This window comes from Scophthalmus maximus, chromosome 7, assembly GCF_022379125.1.
Source record: "Scophthalmus maximus strain ysfricsl-2021 chromosome 7, ASM2237912v1, whole genome shotgun sequence".
NCBI lineage: Eukaryota > Metazoa > Chordata > Actinopteri > Pleuronectiformes > Scophthalmidae > Scophthalmus > Scophthalmus maximus.
Window position 1 is genome coordinate 21,315,450 of NC_061521.1, and position 22,668 is coordinate 21,338,117.

At 46.5% G+C, this 22,668-nt stretch overlaps 1 protein-coding gene across 2 annotated transcripts in view; it reads left to right on the forward strand.

Moving 5' to 3' along the window:
- The first annotated feature begins 978 nt into the window (after window positions 1-978).
- tmtc2b (transmembrane O-mannosyltransferase targeting cadherins 2b) overlaps window positions 979-22,668 on the forward strand; it is an 88,462-nt gene continuing 66,772 nt past the window's right edge. The window contains exon 1 of one of the 2 annotated variants that reach the window (XR_004794769.2): window positions 979-1,518. Coding sequence is in view for 1 of the 2 variants with exons in the window: in XM_035641746.2 (XP_035497639.2) it covers window positions 1,436-1,518 (83 nt within the window). In the remaining variant the exon portion in view is untranslated. The remainder of the gene's footprint in view (window positions 1,519-22,668) is intronic. The other variant, XM_035641746.2, reaches the window with a different exon arrangement.

The window sequence follows — 22,668 nt, forward strand, 5'->3', positions numbered from 1 at the left end:
TTCTCTGTGAACAGTAGTCACTTTCTTTCTAGTTTCTTTTACAGCTGCTGTTTTTCATGCAGCTGTGATCATTTATGTTTGGGATATTGAAGCCAGAACTAGTAAAAAAAATTTTTTTTTTTTACCAAAAATCAATTCACAGCTCAACTGAGTGATTTCGCAGCGGTGCCACGATATTCGACGTGGCCTCGTCGTTGTTCTTTGATTGCGAGGCAGACACACAATGTATTCGACACTGTAGGTGGTAGATGAGGAATGTGACACAGTCGATTACAATTATATTCCATCCATTGTGGCGCTAAACCCCATGGGAAATTAAGTCATTGTGAAATCAGATCAAAAAAATAACATTAATAAATGATTATGTTTAGGACCACCTCCACGTCATGGGGCTACTGTTGGTGACAATATTAAGTGATGCATCCACGTCTCTGAGGGGGGAGCTGGGTAGTGCGCATGCGCACGAGATCTCCCAACCACATGCTTTTTTGCATCAAAGCCGCTTCAATTAAACCGGAAAGAGCGGAAGGGGAGCAGATTTTCCCTCCAAAATAAAAGGGAGAGAGTCGCATTCTGGGGCAATCAATGATAAAAAATGTAATTAAATTTTGTTTGATCAGATATGAATGTATAAATGTGATACTTGTTCACAGAATAACAGTATAATGGGAAGTTGTTTTTTTATATATATATATTTGTGCAAATGACATTATTTCTGACATTATTATTATTTGACATTATTTTTTTAGGATACATACATTATAGAAAAATATATTTGCATTTCTGTCACCTTACTTGTTACCACGCGATGTTTATTTTGTGAAAATGGAAGGAAGCATTTGCATCCTTGATTTTTATGTTTCGTCTTTGGCTGCAGTTCTACGCATTCAAAATAAGAATTGTTTCTCAGCGTGTTTTATTTTGAAAAAAGTCAGACCGGACGTTGCGCGTGCGCCGCCGCCAGCTTGACCGCGCGGCTCACAATCACGACGGTCCTCCTCCTCCGCGCGGAGCATCGGAGCGGCTGATCCTCCTCCGGGTCGGTGCAGGCGTGTGGCGGGTTGTTGCGCCGGACTGCTGCTCGTCGTGTTTCATTTCACCACACAGGGAGAGCAGGGACGCACAGACACGGCGGAACCGCACAGCCTCTGACATGGGTTAGGACGAGAGGATTGTCCCCATGGATTATCCACTTTGTGCACTTCGGCGAGGAGGAGGATGATGATGAGGATGATGATGATGGTGGTGGTGGTGGTGGTGGTGATGATGGAGGGGGGACTTGTTTTCGCAGAGACACCCTGACAAAGACGGGGGGAGTAGAGATTCGGCATCCGCCGCCTCTCTGTCTCGCTTTGCATCTCTTTCTTTTTTCCTTTTTTTATTATTCTATTCATTATTTTTATTCCCCCCCCGCGCGTGAGTGCGGCGCAGAGAAATGTTTGCAGAAGTGCTGTGCGGCGCCGTGGCTCTGCTCCTGTATGTCAACACTCTGGGCGCCGATTTCTGCTACGATGACAGGTACTTTGGCTTGAATGAATGAATGAATGAATGAATGAATGAATGACATCCAGCCTCCATGTGGCTCATCATGCCACCGTCTCTCTACTGTACATAACCTTCACCTGTGATATGTCACAGATGCATTGTGTTGCTCTGAACTCTGAATGAGGCGGGATTTCACACTTGCATTGAAGTCTTTTTCATTGATACATCAAGAAGCAGCCTGAAGGCAAATGCCAATGAATCAATATGCTATAATGCTGTGATTCCCAATGTCTATTCTCCTCTCACTTGTGTGTGCTTTTAGTGACTTTTCCTGTATGTCATAATCACAGTGTTTTCACAAATTCCTATGGCAGCTTTCGCTATAATAATGTGTGTGTCTGTGTGTATATATATATATATACCTGCAGCGTGCCTTTTTTTGTTATATCTTTGCAATGTCCCTTTAGTTTTCTATAGGCTGAAATCAGTGGTGCAGTCTCGTCTCCATGGAGCCCGGACTTGTTCTATGAAGTCCTGACTTGTGCTGAGCTAAATAATTGATCTCTGGAGGAGAAGACACACACACACACACACACACACACACACACACACTCCTCGCTCCTCCACAGCAGGAGTTCCCTTTGTGGAAACAATGTGGAGCCCGCATGCTGAAACTTTTCTGTACGGCAGTTTTATTATGTCTTTACTAAAATAGGCTGCGAGTTGCCATCCTCCACCATCAGCGCGTCGCTCATGGCTGCATGGTCCCCCTACTTTCCATGTTTTCAATGGCTGAATGGTTGACACGCGTGCCCTCGGGCCCATCCACGGCTTTGATGTAGGTCAGAGCGCCATCCTCCCGTTTTTTTTTTTCCTGCGTCGCTCCATCCTCCTTCCTGTATCTCTACAGCCAACGCAGGCGGGTTCATTCGTGAGTTTTCTATTCAAATCATCACCACGTGCTTTGTGTATTTTACGACAGGTGTTGTGCAGGCTGTGCAAACGCAACCCCAGAGGGTATACGTGCTCACGCCGCATCAACCCGCTCCACATCCACTGGTGGTGTGTTTGCCTTTTTCCAGGCGCGCCGACCGCTCTGTGTGTGCAGAGCGTTTTTTCTGCTCGCTCCCCGAGGCCTTTTTTTTTTGTTGTCGCTGAAAGTCTGATGCTTCCCTCGTGGTGTGGAGCCACTGCCATGCGTTTTGCACTTTGCGCTCGCGGTCAGGTGACCCGGGCCTGTCCCGTGCAGGACAGACGGTGTCCGTGTGTCCATTAACCTGTCCGGGAGCGGCGGCACTTGTGGAGAGGTGAGAGGCCTCTGCTGCTGCTGCAGGAGAGGAAGACCTTCAGGCCTCCAAGGTCTTAAAAGACATAAAGGCGACGTTTTTGATTATTCAGCGAGGAGTTGTTAACATATTTATTATCGTACGAGGACTGGTTCCAGTTAGTGCAGGTTTCTTATGAAACAGAGGAATGACAGCTTGGGATTTACATTTTTTTTTTTTCTAACGAGTTCTGTCTCTTGACATGTTTTCCGTTGCAGGCTATATATATTTTCAGCTTTTAACACCGTGCGTTTGGTTCAGGCTCGCAATTAGCAGCCGTCTCCTGTCCCCTCGGGGGCTCCACCGGCGGAGGGGAGGGAGACCAGGGGAATGGCGCGGGCGCATTATGACAAATATGATTTTTTTTTCTCTGGCTAAGCGAACCAGTCCCGGACGTGGAGACTCATTTAACTTGCTAATGCCGCGTGCTTGTGTGTGGAAAAACGAGCTGACGGGACTTGCGAAGAAGCTGTCATTAGGGAAGAATAGGAAAATGAACGCGTGCGAATGACAATAAATCAATGTGCGTCATCATCTGCCTGCAGCCTGTACGCTGGATTTTACCCTCACCGAGAATCTGATGGTAATATATGGATGGTTCCGAAAATTGTTTGTCAAAATCCTCATCAGAATCCTTCAGAATATAGGGGCCAACATGCTCCGAACATAAGCACGCATAGCTGACGTTTCATTTAGCATGCATTCAGAAGTGAGCGCCTGTGATGAATAGTCGCAGATGCATCGCGTATGGATATTTCTCTCACAGTGCAAAACATTGATTCCTCTCCGTGGGAAGACGGATCGTGCTTCCGCCCGTCGACTTCAGCAGCTGTGAAACCGATGCATTGACTCCGCTCATCTAGTGATTAAAAGTTAAAGTTGGCAAGTGTGTGTGTGTTTGGGCGCATGCCTCTGGGCTGCAGAGCTGGAATAAAAGACCCCTGCAGGATTTGCGATCGATCGGGAAAAGGGAGTCTTGGTATGGCGCCGGAATACATAATGACTTTGCTGCTTTCTTCCTCGGTAGGGTGAAGTTGGAGTGTACAAGAAATGAAAAACCCATAACCGCCTGGCGCCACATTCTTCTCTATCGAAGGTGTGTTCAGCGGTTAAACATTAATGTGAGCAAAGGCCACGAAGAGGTCACAGTGAATGCAAAACGAAAAAAAGTTAACACGTGTTACAAGACATTTTATCCTCCATGATAAAAAAAAAAAAAAAAATCCCACGCGAGGCAATTCTCTGACCCTGCAGTCAGTCACGGCCCCTCCCTCGATAAAAACGACAGCCTGGAAGAGAGTCGCTGCTCGGTGGTGCCAAATCACCCCGGGGAGCTTTTCCCCCTCTCCCCCGGACACACTCGTCATTAGCGCACACACACACAACTTTGACACCTGCTCTGGAAAATGGGGATCATACATCACGTAGCTCATATCTCCGCTGCCGCAATCTACCGTCCGAGCTATAAGTGAAGGAGGAATGGGGAAAGCCCAGATAAACGTCAGAGGGAGACATACTGGCGCAATATTCTGTGACTTGCAGGAAAAAGGCCTGCACGGTGAAACGGCAACGTTGGCTCGATTCCCGGCGGCGAAATTCATATATCGCGCTCCCGAGGGCGACACGACAGCCGAATGGTTAACTGGATAGTTCAGTGATTTTGAATTGGGGTTGTATGAGTTACTTATGCATAGTTAATATGTCACCATATGGAGATGGTGATCAACGATGTCATCTAACGGAGTTTGGAGGAGAAGTGGAAGTGGCGTAAGTCTGAGTCCCACTGTTGTAGAGGGGACCACCGAAAAACCTCTTTTCCGCCACATGCCGATGCAGTATCACAACGTAAATCAGCTGTTGGACTCGAAGCTACCGCGGCGAGTTGGCGCAGCGATACATGGTACACGGTGATTCAAGCACGCTTGGAAAAAAAAGTGCAAACTTAAACGGCTGTCTAGCGGAAAACTGCAGCAGTGAAAAAATACGTCCTTCAGTGGATATAATTGAACGGATATTTTTATTTTAGGGTAAGCATTTAAACATGTGGCGGTGGTCCCCTCTTCAACAGTGGGACGCTTCTTCCATTTCTCCTCCAAACTCCGTTAAATGACATCGCTGATCACCATGTCCATGAGGTAGCATATTAACTATGCGTAAGTGACTCGTACAACCCCACTTCAAAATCACCGAACTATCCCTTTAAGGCGCATACCAATTGGGCATCTATGCCCTCAAGCAGCAGGTCCCCGGTTCGACTCCCATTTATGACATTGTCCTCCTCACTCTCTCTGTTTCTTGTCACTACCAAAAAATTATGTACTTAACAAATGATACCACCTTCCTCGAAGTTTCTGTATTAAAGAATTGTTTGTGCCACAGGTCAACGGAGGCGAATCTAGCATTGGTGAGGCCTGAAAGTCAACAGTTAACAGTTTATTCTTTTTTTTTTTTAAGCTATTCAGTTTTTTTCTGTCTCGACCCAGGCACACTGGTTCTGTGGATTACTGCTCCCCCTCAGTATAGGCTGATGGATGCGATGAACTGCAGCCACCTCATTTTTCTGTCCTCATTCAGTGGGTTTCGTCTGCGTGTGCAGGTCACGCTGAAGGACGCCAGCCTCCCTGGGCGTGGGGCGATGATTTATAAGGCCTCAGATAACTCGGAGAAGGCGAGTCACTTGCATCGCTCCATGCCCTGAAAGCTTTATTAGCAAATAAGTCAGGGAACGGTGGTGGGGGGGGGGGGGGCAGAGCCCGAAACACTTCACGGCTGATGTGGTTTTTGTTGTGTGCTCCGACTCAATGACGGCGAGGCCACACAGGGCGGGTGACTCATGTTGTTTAATGATCGTGTCAACTGGGGTGAGGAAAAGAAGATAGTGAATCTTTGTTTTTGGTTTTGTCAATTCTTTATTTGCTCTCCTGAAACTCGGGCGGTTAATATGCGTCTTGTCGTCTGTCCCTGAAGGCCAGAAGTTTATCTCCAGCCTTCACAGATCTCGTGTTACCGATCCGAAGTTTGTCCGTGTGGTCCCTGTCAGGTGGGAACCAGTCTGGGGTTTGGCCTATACCTGGGCCGACATGGATTCTGTGTCACTGTCTGTGCCCACGACCGCCCCTTCCTTGGCTCCTTGTGTCGGTTGCACTGATCCGGAACCCTCCTACTCCCATGGCCTCCAGTGAAACGATGGGCTGGTTAGCGTTGTGGTTGTGTTGAGGGTCCAAGGGCGGCAACCCAGCAGTCTGAGCATCTCCACTTTTTCCCCAGTCAGGGTTTCTCTGTCTGCGCCCTGTAATTACCGCCCTGCCTGCAGAGAGGCGGCTCACGACATGGTTTGGTAGACGTAACTGCTCCACTGTCTCTCCATCTCTTTCTCTCTCTCGTTCTCGCTGTCTGCCTTCTTTCTCCTACCCCCTGAAGCCTTTGCAGGCCGCCAGCTTCCATCAGCCAATGACTGCCGCCAGATGGTCCCGCTTGGTGAGCAGTTTAGGGTTTTTCTCCCTCCCGCAGTTTGGAGGCCAAAGGTTTGAAGTGGATTCGAATGGAAGATGTTGTGTTTTTGCTCATAATTGCCGGGATGGAGACATCAAAGATCCCAATGACACAGACGGTCGGGGCGCGACAGAGTCAGCGAAGGCGAGGCCCCGAGACCAAAGCATATACATACATAGTATCTTTTTTTTGTAGAGGCTGTAATCAATAATTTTGTAATAACTGTAGATCAAAGGGCTACGGGTAATGTGAAAGGGATCGATTTTAGTGAACCACAGAGAATTAGTACCTCGCTGTTCAGTTCCTCACAGCTACGGAGCGTTAACACCATCTTTTAGGTCATGGTTTTGGTTGCAGGGTTCACAACTTTACTGTTCTGGTCGAGAGCGGCTACAGACACAGTTTTCCTCCAAGATTTGTCGGAAAGCCAAACGTAGCTAAAAAGGAGAGAGAATATGTGATTTGCCAGTTGACCAAAAAAACCCAACTCTTCAAATGCAAGCTTGTGGCAACTGGTAGCCAAAAACCTGTACGGATAGTGTTTGACGCTTGTTTCTGCCGCCTCTGATTGGCCAGTAAAATCAGTTGTAGCAGGTTTAATTTAAACGTCAAATAAGAAAATAGGGAGAAATTATAAAAATGACGGATGACCAGTGTGGTTCTGGCTGTTTTGGTTGTGGTTATAAGGGCCCTGAAGGATCAGCTCAGTTTTCACCACAGATGGATTGGATCTCCATTTCTCTAAGCTCTCTGCTTTCCAACAGATAGACGATATGAGCTTTCTATAGTTATTTTCGCCCTCGCCACAATTGCAGATAAGCTGGTTTGGCCCGAAATTCATTTGTTTCTGAAAATACCGGCGATGAGGGGTTCAGATATGTTTGAGAGTTGTGTCTTTTACCCACAGAACCCTATAGAAGTAAGCATTTGAGACGTGGATGGGGGGAGTTCGCACAGACTGTCATCGTGCCCTGAATATATACATGTGTGTATATATATATATATACTGTATGTTATTGAATTTCACCTCTTAAACTAAATTTGGAAATGTTGGCCCTTCACAGTGGATGCAGAAATATCCGAAAAACCTGTATATTTGAAAAATGTGCATTAGAGATCAAACTTGAAAGTCTTTTATTGGTCCACTTCTTAACCTGATGAGTGTTTCAAATGCACAGCACAGCAGAACACGACACTTTTATCTTGGTTTACTGTGGACTTCCTCTTCCCCAACTTTCCATTCGTGGTCACCAAGTTTCTCCGGTACTGTCAAAGTCATTTTTCGGCCGCTGCCAATCAAAAAAACTTTGTTTTTTTTCCTTCTTTTTCCACAAGAAACTATTGAAATGTCAATTATGTTTGTCTACTTTCAATACTTTGTATATATCTGCTATGTAAATAGAGGGACACTGCTTCAGTGAAGTACAACATGTAATAAAACATATTATTGGGATTACATGATTAAAAACACATAGCAACCAATAAGTTTATTAGCTGTAGGGCAGTGTTGCAAAGGGCTACGAGCATGTGTGTAGACCTTATAAAGCAAGACTTTGTGAAGTGTTTAGGTAAAAAAAATAATTGACAAATTTGAGTTTGATGGCTGAATCAAATTGAATTTGACGACTGAATGGTTAGAGCACATACCGTATGGCCTTGAGCAGCCGGACCTCGGTTCGACTCTTGGCCAGCTCCGACCATTTACCGTGTGTCATACCCTAGTCCCGCCCCCCATTTCTTATCTCTAATGCACCTGAACTGTCAAATAAAGACAGAAGAAATGTCCCAAAAAGGTTGACTTTTTATTTTTTCCAGCTATCAAGCCAACTAACAGGATAACTATTCACAGATCAGGCTACAGTATATACTGTATGCATTGTGGCCAAAGCTGATTTGTGTGTGAACAATGCAAGTTTTCATGAGCATGTTGTCACTCACAGTAATCCTGAATTACATTTGACATGTGGGGAACGTAGGTCTTGTGTCGCCACAGGACCACCGATAACCTGCAGGCCCAGATGGCGTCTAGACTCTCGAGAAACACAATGAGTCTCAAATACCTGCGATATCCTGATGCGGAGGTGATCACACAGTGAGTGAGGAGGAGGCCTTCCGGCCTCACTGTGATTACAAACTGCTATCTACCATTTGATGAAAACTGAATATGTGTGGCAGCGCGCAACGGGGGAGTTGCTGAATCACCCCATTGATTGCCCGCTTCGGCTGATTGTCGTTTGTGATGTGCTGCAGCGGTTAGAGCGGGTTTTACTGTGGGACTGAAAAGCCGCTCACCATGCCCTCGCTGTGCTCCAGCCAGGCCACAGCAAGCCGCTTCAAAGCTGCGTTAATCAGGCTCTGATGCTTTTGTAATCACCCCTGCTGGTATGCGGTAAGATCAGAAATGGGCCATATGTACTGTAGATGTGGGGTCCGTTGGCTGCGTTAGAGATTGCCTTCGCTGCGCCACGCAAGGCGTTGACCTTAGTCCTCTTTGGATATTCTCAGTGCTCCTTGCTTGGCTATTTAATTAAAAGCCAGCAGATTATCTTCCCAAAGTACATCATGTGGTTATAGCAGCACACACACACATACAGTATACTAATGCTGGTACACATACACACTCACAAACAATGATAATAATCGCCTTAAATGGGGAGTAGCGTGTAATTCCAGACTGAATCATCTAACAAGTAAATCCTTCACATGGGCTGTGTGGTCTGGCAGACAGTCAACACATCTACTCAATAGTAAAACACATTAAAGCAGCCATCAGTCGTAATGATGATGAGATCTGCTGTTGTACCGACAAAATAAGATTAGCCGTGTGTTATGTACAAATAACGGCGCATGTCTATTCGTGAGAGCAGTGGTGTGATGATCAGCTGAGGCCCGGCTTTAGGTTATGCTCCCGTCATTAGACATGGGTCTCAAATGATTTTACTCTACGCAGGCTAAGTTGTTAAATGGGTCTAGACAAGGGTTTGGATTTCGAGGGGCTAATGCTGGCTGATGGCTCTTAAGCCGTGGCCACTCTCGGGCTCTTGGCCCTCTTCATATTAATGGGATTAACAGGACTGTGGATGAGAGGGGGCATGACGTGTAAGCAGAGAACCCAAAGCCATTAGAAACAAAAACTCCCCTGTCCCTCCCATATTGCAACGGGGATGCTATAGTTTGCCCCTTTTCAGTGAGGAAGAGGAAGACGGTTACACCTCTTTCGCCGGGCCTCCCAAATCTCGTTGGCCTTATTCTCCAACGAAGAGCACTGGCTCGTTTTCGATGAGCTTATGACACAAGTTGGCCGGTTTGGGGTGAAATGCCTTTGTCCATTGTAGGACCGAATGGGGGGCTGTGTGGTCCCTCTGTTCTCCCCTGGACCTAAAAAGAAGGAGGCCATTTGTTGCCACACAGAGGGGGAATTTAGCTCTGGTTGTGTTTGGCGCGTTTTGTTTATGAAGGACAAAGAAACAAGACCTCAGTGTTTGAGCGGAGCAGAAAATTGCTGCAGTTTTTGCGGAGCAAACCTGTCAGAACCAATCGGGCGAACTCATGCTCTGGTTGGCGTTTTCAAGAGCTTGAGAGCAGAGGGATTCACATTTGGTGAGGCCAACAGAAGCATCATTGTGTTACGAGGGAGCCAGTTGAACTTGTTAGTTTTGGGTGGCATGAGGTGTATCGCTGGAAGGACGAGGCATCGGTCGACGCGCTCTGGGAAATGCGGCCTCCCACGCTTTTAGAGCTGATTGGCCGCTTAGAATCCACCCATTTGCTTTTGGTTGCCATGTTTTAGTCGGTTATAATTAGAGCAATTATGGTCTTGTTTAATTATAAGCCACACTTATGCTAATGAAAAGGTGAAATCAAGGTTAAATATAGGCTGCATCAAACAGAAACCAAATGTATTTGTCATAATCCACTTGTTATTCTGGAGGGGTGGCGGTTGCGTTTGAGATGACGTTTTTCCAGAATTACCTGATTTGCTGACTTCATATTCTGAGGTGTGGTTGTTTTGTTTGCTGCTGTAGTGCCCTTTCGTTCCTGACGTGTTTACTATGCACTACCTTTTCAAAGAGTGAGGGCGTTTCTTATTCTCCACACATCGCTGAGTGGAGAAGCGTGGAAGCTTCTCCACTCAGCGATGCAGTCAAGTGTTTTCTAGCACAGAGAAAACAACAAGCCCCCCCCAAAAATCTAAATCTAGAACTTATTGACAAATTGTTCCCTTACTTGTCAGATTCAGGTTCCTTTCCTTAAAGGACACGTGTGATGGAATTAGTCTGACTGGGTTCAAGTGGACTTCAGATGTGATTACAGTATCTGGAGTTTCCTAAGTGTGGGAGGTGAGTCAGATGCTGCGCAGATGGGCCTGTGGTCTGGCCAAGTTTAGCCACTGTAGGCAACCTGCTGCTCCCGTTAGCCCCTAAAACAGCGGGACGCCTATGAACATGTGCCCATTGTGTCCTTTATGCTGATGCTGTGTGTTCTCTTAAGTACAGAGAGGAAGCATCATTGTCCATTGAACTTGGGAGGGATTTCTTTTTTTTGAGGACCCGCAAACAAGCTGACGGAGCAAGACGAAGCTCGAATACTTGTGGAACGGTATACTCGGACGGTCGCAGCTGTAGGAGTTTCCTCCTACCTCTCTCTCTCTCTCTTCCCTCACTTCCTATACCTCTGACCAGACCACAGCGGCGGAGGAAGAAGAGCATCTTTTCACAAGCTGCCCTAATTGATACTGTGGAGCCCTGGGAACCCAGCGCATGGTTTTCACTGCTCTCTGAAATGCGTGCAAAGCACAACAGCCTCTAGTATGCCACCCTCTGGGACACCACAGGTTATTTACGACCAGACGGCCAGTCTGGCTCAGGTTCCTTGTATAGTTTCATATAAGTATGTTAAAGAAAGAAATACCCACCGCACTTGTGTGTGAACCTTCCCCAAGTCTGTCATCAAATCTGAGGAAAGGGCAAGAGTTGAATCTAATCCAGAGCTGGGATCTCAGACCTAAAGGGGCTTTTCGACTAGATGTTTTTTTGTGGAATATGAAAGAATGAATTACTACTGTTGGTTCTGGCTTGTTTCCCTTACCTTAAATGATTGATGAAATGATAAGGTTTTTAATTAATGGAAGAATTTTGGCCTCATATTTATTTTTTCATGGGTGGATGTGTGTATTGGACATCACCAAATCCAATCAAATGCAGTTTTAATTGACTGCTTCTAATGCCGCGTGTCATGGCTCGGCGAGGCAGACGAGTCTGACTTGGGAATGGCTTGTGTTGTATTGTGTTTCACGGACGGAGCCAACTCTCTCACTCTCTCCCTCTTCCACTCTCTCTCTCTCTCTCTCTGTCGTCTGGAATAAAATCACACCAGTGACAGATTGATGGAGTCGTGGCGGTTTGCAGGCTTGATTTCAGCGGTTTATTTTGGCTGAGCGCTGACCCTCCGTATCTGTGGCCATGGTGTTTTTTCCTCATCGCTGACCTTTTGGCATGTGTGACTTTCCCACCCAGCCATTCTGCCAAGTGAGGCTCTTCCTCCTCAGCAGCAAGATGGATACACACAATTGGACCGAGTTTATTTTTGATCCCGCGGAGGAAGTTTGGGTTGGGAGAGAGAGAAAAAGAAAGATAAAGTACGCAACTGTTTTTCCCTTTCACCAGCCCCTGAGGTTTGGAGGATCTGGGGAGAAAGCGCCGTCAGCCGCTCTGACAGAATAATGAGATGTGCTCTCAAGAAAAATAAATTTCTAATCTTGAGAGAGATTGAGGGCGTGCTAAAGAGAAAAGAGCAGAGCTGGCGAGAGCGAAAGCGGATGACTGATGGAGCATTATGGCATTGTGTGAAGGTTGGCTCCCCGATGAAGTGTGGCCGTGGAGGCCTTGAGGCTATCTGTGTCGGCCCGCGCCGAGCATGTGCTGTGCTGACTGTGAACTCCAGCTTACGACACTAAGTGGGATGAGATGTTAAGAGGGTTCAAAACCACACCGGCTCCCCCGTGAGGTTGCCTCAAAATACGTCCAGCCCGCACAGCAGACGCGTTACCCCGCCATCACACATGGCAGACGCATCAGTGGCTGTTTTAATTAGGGAGCAGAGGAAGAGGAATCCATCCTCAGTGACGCCGCCTTGTGAGGTGCGAGTGACTGCTGTGGTTCGCTGGTGAAGACCCGACACTTCAGAATCCTTGAACTTCCTCTTATTCTTGCCCCCCAAAAAAGGGTTGCCCAGAGTGAGTCTTTTAGCCTCACGGTCAGACTTGATGTTTTATTTTCCTGGAAAACAAGCTCCGCTATCTCGGGAGAAGACAAATTACCCTCGGAGTGACATTTATATCAAGAAACTTTGCGAGGCGAGTCGGATTCTGTCGAGGATGAAGTGGAATTATCTCACCCCGCTGGCAGATTTCCTTCACTTGTTGTAAAGAAAAACACACTATCAGCACAAAGAGCACCAGATTAAACCCCTGGCGCAGCGCTCTTGTCCGCCTGCCGCCGCTCATTTAGTAGCCCCTCCGAAGCTTTTTGCTAATGCGGCGCGCTCCCATCACTCCACTTGATTGATGGAGCTGATGATACTCACGCATGACAGCTGAAGTAAAACAGGACGGGCCCTCGGGTACCGGCCCCCACGTGGGCTCGTCTGCTCCCCCCCGAGACACGGCCCCATGTTGTTTTGGGAGAACGAGGAACTCTCGACTGGGGCGGATAGATCATGTCACCTCCCAAACTGCACATCCTGCAGCTCTTATTCTCCTCAGGAACTACAGCACCTGACTGCCGGCATGCAGCTCATTGAGAGGTTATTGATTTTTTAGGCGGGGGGGGGTTTCTACGGGGAATAATCCACCGCAGTTTCCCAGTGGCTGGCCACTTATTAGGTGAATAGGGATTTCATTTATTTCTTCCCGCAACTGTTGCAGAGCTCATCCATTCATTCCATGAAGTGTAAATCCATAGTGGAAAATGAATGGCCTATACGTCCGCCTGCCTTCAGGGTCACGACAGTGTACATCTGTATAAAAAATGAATCCTCTGTGGGAGTGCTTACTCTTCCAAAATGGCTTTAATTGTATTTTTTTTTTATGGCTGGATTTAGCATTAAAATGTACGAGCATGAGGAAGTAAATACAATTTTGTGTGTGTGTGTGTGTGTGTGTGTGTGTGTGTGTGTGTGTGTGTGTGTGTGTGTGTGTGTGTGTGTGTGTGTGTGTGTGTGTGTGTGTGTGTGTGTGTGTGTGTGTGTGTGTGTGTGTGTGAGTTTTCTATGTGATCTACTGCACGTGGCCAACAAGTAAGGATCAGATTGATGCGGGAGATTATTGTGTATCTCACAACTCTGCTGCTGGGGACGTTTTTGGCTTTGAGTCGCGCGGATGAATGATGGATACCAGCTGTCACCGTGAACAGATGAGTTGGCACAGGAGCCGCGCTGGCGTGTTTGCCTAGTGCTCAATGAGCTTTTAATTTTTGCGGTAACGACTTGACATCCGCCAATACGGGGGGGTGTTGGGGAAATCACGAAACTAAGACTTCTGTCGAGGAACGGAAGAGCGGTGTCGTTCGTATGTACCTGTTTTCAAGGGGCTCTGGCCTGCAGACTAATTACTTTTAAATTCTTTTGCGTAAGTGGCACTGAATGTGGCGTATTTCTCCTATACAAGTACAAAAGAAAAGTTAGTTGCAACTTGGGAAAAAAAACATGAGGAACTAATCCTGTAAACTTTTTCTTTGTTTCTTCTGATATTAGACATCTTGACTCATTCAAAAAACCATTCCAAGTTGCCTCCTTTGCTAGTTTATTAATATTTATGGTGTTTATGTATTTAACACACGATTATCCCCCCCTTCTAATTTTTTGGCACATTTGTTTATTTCCAGTGTAAATTGGCAGTTTTTTTAATGGGCATTTTGTGTTTTTACACTAAATTCAAACTTGGCTTTCATCCTGTGCAATTACAATTCCCCCATCTGAGAGTTTCCACAACCTTCTTAACTCCGGTCGCAGTTTTTTTTTCAACAGTCAATATATTGTGTCTGCTAATAATGATTTGAGGAGAAAGTTGAATGAATGTGCTGTGAAGCTCTTCCTTGACACGTTGCCCTCAAGTTTTTTGTTTTTTTTTGTCATTCAGACAGTTCTACTGCATCACATTTCCAAGGCCCTAATAGTTTTACAATTCACTGTCTGAGTGAGTTTGCTGTTGGAAGGGACGTATCTGAAACTGTGCCATACTCACATAATCATCATTGTGAATGATCTCATGGTATTTATTAAGAGGACCTCTGGTTCTCTTCAAGAAACCACCTCGGCTGTCGCTCACCATGCCCGGTATCTGACTGACATTTGAAATATTGCTTCTTTTTTTTATTGTTCTTGGAAGCCATCTGTTCCCCCCCACACACACATACATACACACACACACACACACACACAATATAGAATTTTTCATCAGTTTTACATAACCTGTTCTTCTCTACTTAAATGCATTTAATCATTGTGTTCGGGGGGAATCCTTGGTCCTGGAGATGAAAGGCGGCGCTGAGTGCGACACTGTGGGGAGTAGAAACCTGAGCAGAGCTGGAGGGGGGAAAGCCACAGGTCCATGGACTGTCCCAGTGTTGTCCGCAATAATCAAAAGCAGATTTTGCGATGTGTGGAGCTGCAGGTTCTTGAAACCTGCAAATAATACTGTAACGATAATATTGGCAGAGAGGTACCTGCTCGTTTTTGAAAACTATACAGCAGATGGACGATACACAAAATAGATTTTCGAATGAATTCATTATATCGAGCTTTAATTATTTGCAGATTTGTCAGATTTGTGCAACTGTCAGTGGACTCCCAAGGGTGAGTCAGCCGTCGCAGCGTGGACGCCCACTGCCCTAAACCAGATTAAGTGTTTAAACCTTTTAGTCCCCAGTGGAGAGGCTGTTGAACTTCTCTAGACTAAGATCCATATGTTTCTTGTGTGGGATTTATTATTTTTTTTTTCTTTTTCATGCAAGAATATATAGTATTTTCCCAGGACAAAAAATGTCAATGCGATGATTTCTAAGCTCATGACTTCACTGAATTCTTAAAGGTTAAAAAAGAAGAACCTTGAAGGCAAGGTGGATTTGATCTGGATTGGAAGATCCATCAAAAGGATTTTGATTGATATCAGTACGTATCAAAACTGGTCAAACATCTTGATCCTATTCGGGAAAAATTGATCAAAGGATGAACATGTACAACCGACTGCAGCTGGAGATACAAAGACAAAACCCAGTTCTCTGTCTGAGAGCATTGTCTGGGTCTTCACCCCCTATGGTCCCTTACATATTCATAAACCTTGGTGTCACTTACTCACGGATGCTCGGCTAAAAACTATTTTCACATCTCTGCAGACAATGTGTTGCTGTGGGGGGGGGGGGGAAATGGTGCGACTGCTTCTCCAGGTAAGTACGTCATGACTGCACTGCGGATCCCAATGAGTCCAGACGCGTCAGTCTGAGCACACCGAGCATAAACACCATCCATCAACAACACTGGGTGCAGTGTGACGCGACCGTACAGTGTAAAACGAACTGCAGTAGTAAAGCCGCCATGATGCAAGTTCAGCTGTGTGTGGTGCAACCTTTGGCTGATCCGCGAGTCTCCATCTCCTTGCCAGCTTTGTGCAGTAGCCAGCGTTACTTTTCACTGGAAAAAAACCTTTGTGAACTTTACATTCTCCACTTTTATTATGGAGAGTTTTCATAATTCTAATCCTTAGCAGATAGTTATGAGGCCAACCCAGCCATTCCTTGTGTTGCTATACCGCTTATCCTTGGTCCAATGCCCTGGTTCCCAGTTGACATTCAGTGGTCGTCAAGTCTATCACAGGGCTGACATGTGTTCAAAAAAAGAGGAAAGTATACCGTCTACTCTTTCCTCATCCAAAATAATACTGGATTCTATCTAAGTAATAAATCACTTTATCCACTACTGTGGACAGATAACCTGGAGTACATCCATGCATATCTCCAGCATTAGATCATCAAGACAATATTTCCTCACACACACACACACACACACACACACACACACACACACACACACACACCCACACACACCTAAAGGGGCTTGATGGCACATAGTTGCGTGGCGATGTGTTTATTGCCGCCGGGGCCGTATTTATTTAAGCGCGATATGAGCAGGCTGTTTATTTTGAGAGCAGCTTCTCCCAGTTTACAGTTGGATAATTTTGTGAGATTTACGAGTGGGATGAGACGCCGGTGTTCAGCCCGTGAGTGTTTCGCTGATTCGTCTGCTTTTCTTGTGGATAACTGTGAAATTTAGCAGCTGGATCAGAATGAACAGAAGGTACCTGATACATTTTTTTCCCATGAACGCTCCCGATTGTGAGGAGAAAGTAGGACTGCCAATGATTAGAACAGGGTAATAATCCAGTTTCTGTTCTGTCCAGCTTTAGTCTTAAACAGCCCAAATATTTGGAAGTCTTAACGCGAAGCAGATTTTTTCACGTTGCGAGTTTTGCCGCGAATACTCGGCCTTATTCTTCCGAGCGCGGATGTCCGTTGTGTCGGGAGAACGAGTTCAAATATTTCCGCTCGAGCGAGTCAAATTGAATTTCATTTCATATGGAAATTTGCGTCTACTCGCTTCTTTGCATCGACTTTGTGCGTAATCTCATCGGGCGAAACATTCGTTTCGTGTTCCGCGTGAACACACCCTGAGCATCCAAGTTGAATTCTAACATACTTTTATTTTTCTCTCCATCCTTCATAGTCCTGCTTTCTCAGCGGCATTAATCGAACGCAGAGATGTTTACGGGCTGACTCAAACATATCGTGTTTTGCCTCAAAGTCCAGAGGCCAGTGGCGGCTTGTGATACGGTTACTCAGTTAGAGGCTGGTAATTGATTTGTTAAAGCCCCCCCACCCCACCCCACCCACTGCCTCGGTGAAATGAGCTGACAAGTACAGTCCCTAGGCGCTGCTGAGCAGAGGGAGACATGAGGGGAAAAAAGGGGTCCGTGACCCCACAGGAGGATCAATACTGCATGACGAGGGTCTGGAAATGGCGCTGCAGCTCTTTGTCCTCATTTCAGGCCCCGCTGCCTTCCACCGACCGTCTTTGCTGTACTTCACGGGGGTGTACCTCACTTCTCAGTGACACAGGCCATTTGTTTTAACCGGCCACGTGTTTGACCATGCGGTTGTTCACACAACAGGCAGAGAGCTGATTGTAAGCGATATCAAGGATATAAAAATGCAACGCGAAACCCAAACAAAGGTTTTTGCATACGCCATTGCATGGACTCGTGTTGCAAAGGAATGGAGACATCACACGCGTGCCGTGCGTTGCGAAGTTCAAATACCGCATTAGAAGTCGTTACCAAGATTAACAACCAACAATTCTGCTCCATTGGAAATAGATGAGCTCACGTCTTTGGGATGTGGGCTTGATTGCAGTGTAGCCGCTACAATACGTGATGTCTGGGGGAAAACAATTCCACCGAATGCTGACGTTTGCTCGGGTCGAGTTCTGCAAACTTTCCCAGCGTAACGTGGGTGATACGAATAAAGGAGGAGGGGACACCAGCTTTCACACCACTGACTTGTGTTTAGTCCTCTTCCCCGCCGCCCTTCGGCGTAAAAAACACCACTTTCAGTGTCATACAAGGATGACGGGACGTCACATCACGAACAGCTTCTACCCCTTCGTTTTGTGAGTGGCGGGTGAGCGGTCTTTTCCTGCTGGCTCCCCCCGCATGTCCACAGCTGCCAGTCGACACCCGACACATCCCCCCACAAAGCGCTAAAGAGTGTTTTTTCTGTCCCGTGCCAGAAATGCGAAAGGTTTTCAAGCCTGAACTGTTGGCTACTATGGATGTGTGCAGTGCGTGGTGTGTTAACCCAGCTTGCATGACTTTTTGAATTTTTAATATCTGCCCCCGGCCGGAAGAATGCATTCTGTTGCACTGGAGTAACAGGCGTGGGCAAGAGGGCACCGTCTCCGTTGCTTTGGGGGCAATAATCGCAGACTGTGCTAGAGCTGACATTGTTCACATTGGATTTGTGCGTTCCAGTCATCGGTTGCGGTGCGTTGACGCCGAACGTGACGCGAAGAGACGACGCCGAAAAGAAGAAGAAGAAGTTGTGATAATGATGAGAAAGAAAGTTTTGCTCTGCACCTGGGCCGTGTAGTCGATCTAAGAAAGAGGTGGTCCAGAGCATGTTGCCAAATTTTTCTTAGCCAAACCATTACTCTGGACAGCGTACGGCTCAGGTAGGGGGCTGAAATGAATCCTTCCTTCCTCTCTTAATTCACCGACTTCATCACGGGTCAAACAGGGCCGGTAAAACCTCTCCTCTGAGAGGACTCGTCCTCCTCTGAACTCTGTTGTCAGTGATCTGACATGCGACAGGTTTCATACATTCAAAACCCAGCTGCCTTGCTCACATCTGCATGCAGCTGTGTTTCACTTGAGTCTCTTTGGCCTCGACACATTCTGCCCCCAGTGTGTGATTTTTTCAGCGTTGCAGTTTGCTAGTAATTAATAGCCTATTTGTTCTGGTAATACTCTAGGGACGACAGACTGTCTTTCTTTTTTTAATGCACAGATATATATATATATATAGGCCTGTCACGATAACTACATTTTGTTGCACGATATATCGTCTGAGTATTATCAATGTTATCGTCCCCTTAAGATTGTTTTTTGAATCATGTGAGCTTGGTCGTTGCGTGTGCAAGTCCATCACGATATTTGATGTCGCTGCTGAAAGAAATGTTATCCGACATTTTAGAAAACATGCAAAGAAATCCATATTTTCTGACAATTTATAGAGCGAACCCGCGATTGATGAATCACAGAACAGACGAGAGGGGCAGAAGCAGCAAGACTTTGCGGGACTGTTGTCTTATGTCAACCAACACAATGGCTTTTATTGAGGTCAATGAAAAAAAACTTGATTTCATATTCACGCAACATAACGACAGAGTCAAGCACACCTATTATTTCCGTGTCTTCATTTTAATCCATTCATCTTAAGAGAAATGTCAGAAAAATCTTGTCTAACAGTCCAAAACACGACGTGGTTCCATGCAATTGGGAAAATATCCAAATCCTCACACCTGAGCATGACAATTTCTGTTTCTTGTATGAAAGTTAATCAGCTAACAAAAAAAAGTTCACGCTCCACTCGTGATTCCAGCGCCGACGCTGCTCGTCTTGTACATCCCGTCTGCACCATCATAATCCTACTACATCAGGTGAATGGGGATGGAGGTTTTATTCTTCCCCCACAGCAGTCTTGAATATTTCATCAATACTAATCTGCCGCAGCAGGTCCAAGGGGGATCACCATCCGGGGGCCGACGTAATTTCTCCGCACTTCGCTGTGTCGGCCGTTACCCCGGCACCGGTAACGAGGTGAACGTACTGTACACCTTCCGTCAACGTGTTGGGTTTTTTTTTTTTTTGAGATTATTGCTTCCTTGCTCCTTCGCGAGGAAATTGGGTTGACACAGTGAATTTCTCTCCATTTAGGCAGCCTTAATACTTAATGCTGTTTTGTCTGCCCCTGGGGCCCCGCTGAGTGCGCTTTGCACTTTTTCTGGGGCTGGCACACGCTCTCATTACCCCCCGGAAAAAAAAAGAAAGAACCAACTTCCCATGTTCATGTAAAACGGTGTAACCCGATTCCCCAGACTGGAAAGAGTCTGCGGGAGATTTTAACATCCTCCACACAGTTTGGTTGGAGGCCGACGCTGCTTCCCAGTGCCGAGTCACATGAATGGAACACGGCACGGCGTGCGCACGGTAAACACTATAAATATCCCAGATGACAATAAGAACATTTGCTCTAGGGAGAGGAATTCTGGGTAATCAAAGGAGACAAAAGGACTGACACAGTGATGCTATTCCAGGTATTCTAACGAGGCCAGTCAAAACTGAGCTCTCTACAATCATATTGATTTAAAAAAAACTGTCAAAGTGTCTTTTAATATTAGCACTATTTTCCTTTTGGCAAATAATATTAGGAAAGTGCGTCATCTAGCAACCACCCTGTTCTTCTGTGGGATGTCGGACAGGTACATAATAATAATAAGAAGGCACAGGGGTTACAGACACGTTAACGCTGAAATCCACCTAAACTCCATCGAAAGGATGGTATTGCAAAATGTTCACGAGACGCCATCTGTTGCACGCTGAAGGAAGCTGTATGCCTCACTCCCGGATGAGATCATCTATTTTCACCCGCAACGTGTCAAGCCGGGGGCCGCCCAAAAAAACAGAAAAACAAATCACACAGCCGCGATTGGATAACAATGGGCCCCTTTGAATCCTCTAAGACCAGCGATCGACTCCGTGTTCAGCGGAAAAAGTTGAAAGACACGTGTTTGTTTGTGCGCGCCAGCTATGAGTGCGTGAGCTTTTGTGAGTAAAGGTGTGTGTTTGTGTGTGTGTGTGTGTTTATGAGCCCGTCTGAGTGATATCCCACGGAGAGCGCGCCTTACAGCCGGATTCCTCCAGGATGAGTCTGACTGTTTGATGGAGCGGCCCCATGGCGTTCTCCCAGGCTCCAGCCTATAATGAGCACCGTGTTCTAACAGGTGGTCCACCAGAGCAGCGAGGACAAGAGGAAGTGCGGCGGTAGAGTGCATGTGCACAGGGTGTTCCCGGCGACTTTTATATTCCAGTAGTGGAGGACATCCAATCGTAAACAGAGCATTTTTTCAGATCGGCGATCGGCAGCCTAAGAGGCCGTGTGGCAAGTGATCAGACAACCGCAGCCCGCAGGGAAGACCGAGCCTAGTGACTTGTTTGAAGTGGCTCAGGTTTCGCGCACTGTCTGCATTCTACCGCGAGCGGGGCCACGGTGTGTTTTTTCCGCGATCCCACGATGGAGAACTTGTAAAACAGGGGGCCACGGCTTACACAGCCCGGAAGGAAAAGAGCGATAAAAGTGCTAATTGCCTCCAGATTAGGTGAACGTGCTCAACACTTTGGACGATATTAGGAGTATTTTGCTTTTTAACATCCGGGTGTCATTCGTCAGTCGGTGTAATTCCATTTTTATTTCTTCTGATGCACTGTTTTAACTTTACCTGCCAAATCGGTCACGTGCAGAAATCACAGACCAAATCTCCACCTCTTTAATTTCTTTTCGTCCGTGTGACACAAAGACAACCGCTTCATTTATTTATTTTCGCTTTTCTGCTGAATTCACACAGGTTCCACTCCAGGTTAGGAATCTTGAAAAGAGATGAGAAACATGAAAGGAGTCTTTTTGGCTCCCTCCCAGATGAAAGTTGCTGCTTTGCCTCATGTCGGAGGCATGATGAATAACTCCCCCATCTCACGAGTCTGCTACAGTCTGAGGTTTTTATCTGCATGATATGGAAGTGCAACGAAGGACCCTTATCTCAAATTACATTTCATTACCTTAAGTTTTATTGGGTTTCTAGTTTAAAGTCGATTACTTGATTCCTCCCCGTGTCTTGTCATAATTACAGCTCAACTCGGGATACGGATGAATTGAGCCTCTGGAAATGAAACAGGATAAGATTTATTGTGAGGCCGACAACAAGTGTGATTTGTTTGCTCGTTTCCAGACGTTAGTAAGTAAAACGCCATCTGCCGTGATTGCAAATGCCTGTGTCCTTCTGCTCTTTTTTTTTTTTTTTTTTTTTGGTTGCTGCTCACATCTTCACAGGCGCGTCCTTTCAATAAATTATTTTTACAGCCGCATTTCATACGTCTGCTGGTTGACCGGCGTTACAGTACGCGTCGGACACAAAGCAGCGTGTGTTCGGCATGACCAGCGCATGTCTTTTGTTTTGGAGTGCGCTCATTAAGCGGTGTGTTAGAATGCAAGGCCTCAGGATGGGGTCCGTGCCCCCGCCCCCCCCCCCCTCTGCATAGCTGCTGCAGCTGACTTTTAATGGAATCTGATTTGAAAGCTTGTGAATAATTCCCCTGGGGTTGTGGTTTGTAGGTCATTGTGCCATTACGGCTTGTTCCTGGCCTGTCTGAGGCAGGATATAAGTGTGTGTGTGTGTGTGTGTGTGCGTGCGTCTGGGCTGTGTGGTGTTGTGCGGGGGGAGGGGGAGCCAGAAGCGAGGCACGGAGGAGGCGGCGTCGTCTGCTCGTCTGGCCACGGCATCGTATAGCTCCTCTCTCTCCGTGCACGCTGTACAGTAGGTGGACACCCACCCGCCCCCCGCCCCCCGCCGCAGCCTTGACCCACAAATCCTTTCCTCTCGGCAACAAAGGGATTACGGGCGAAATCTACTTTTTTGCGAATTTACTTATGCACATGCGGTGTTTGCCACACAAGACCCCGCCGGTGGCTTAATCTGAGAGAGC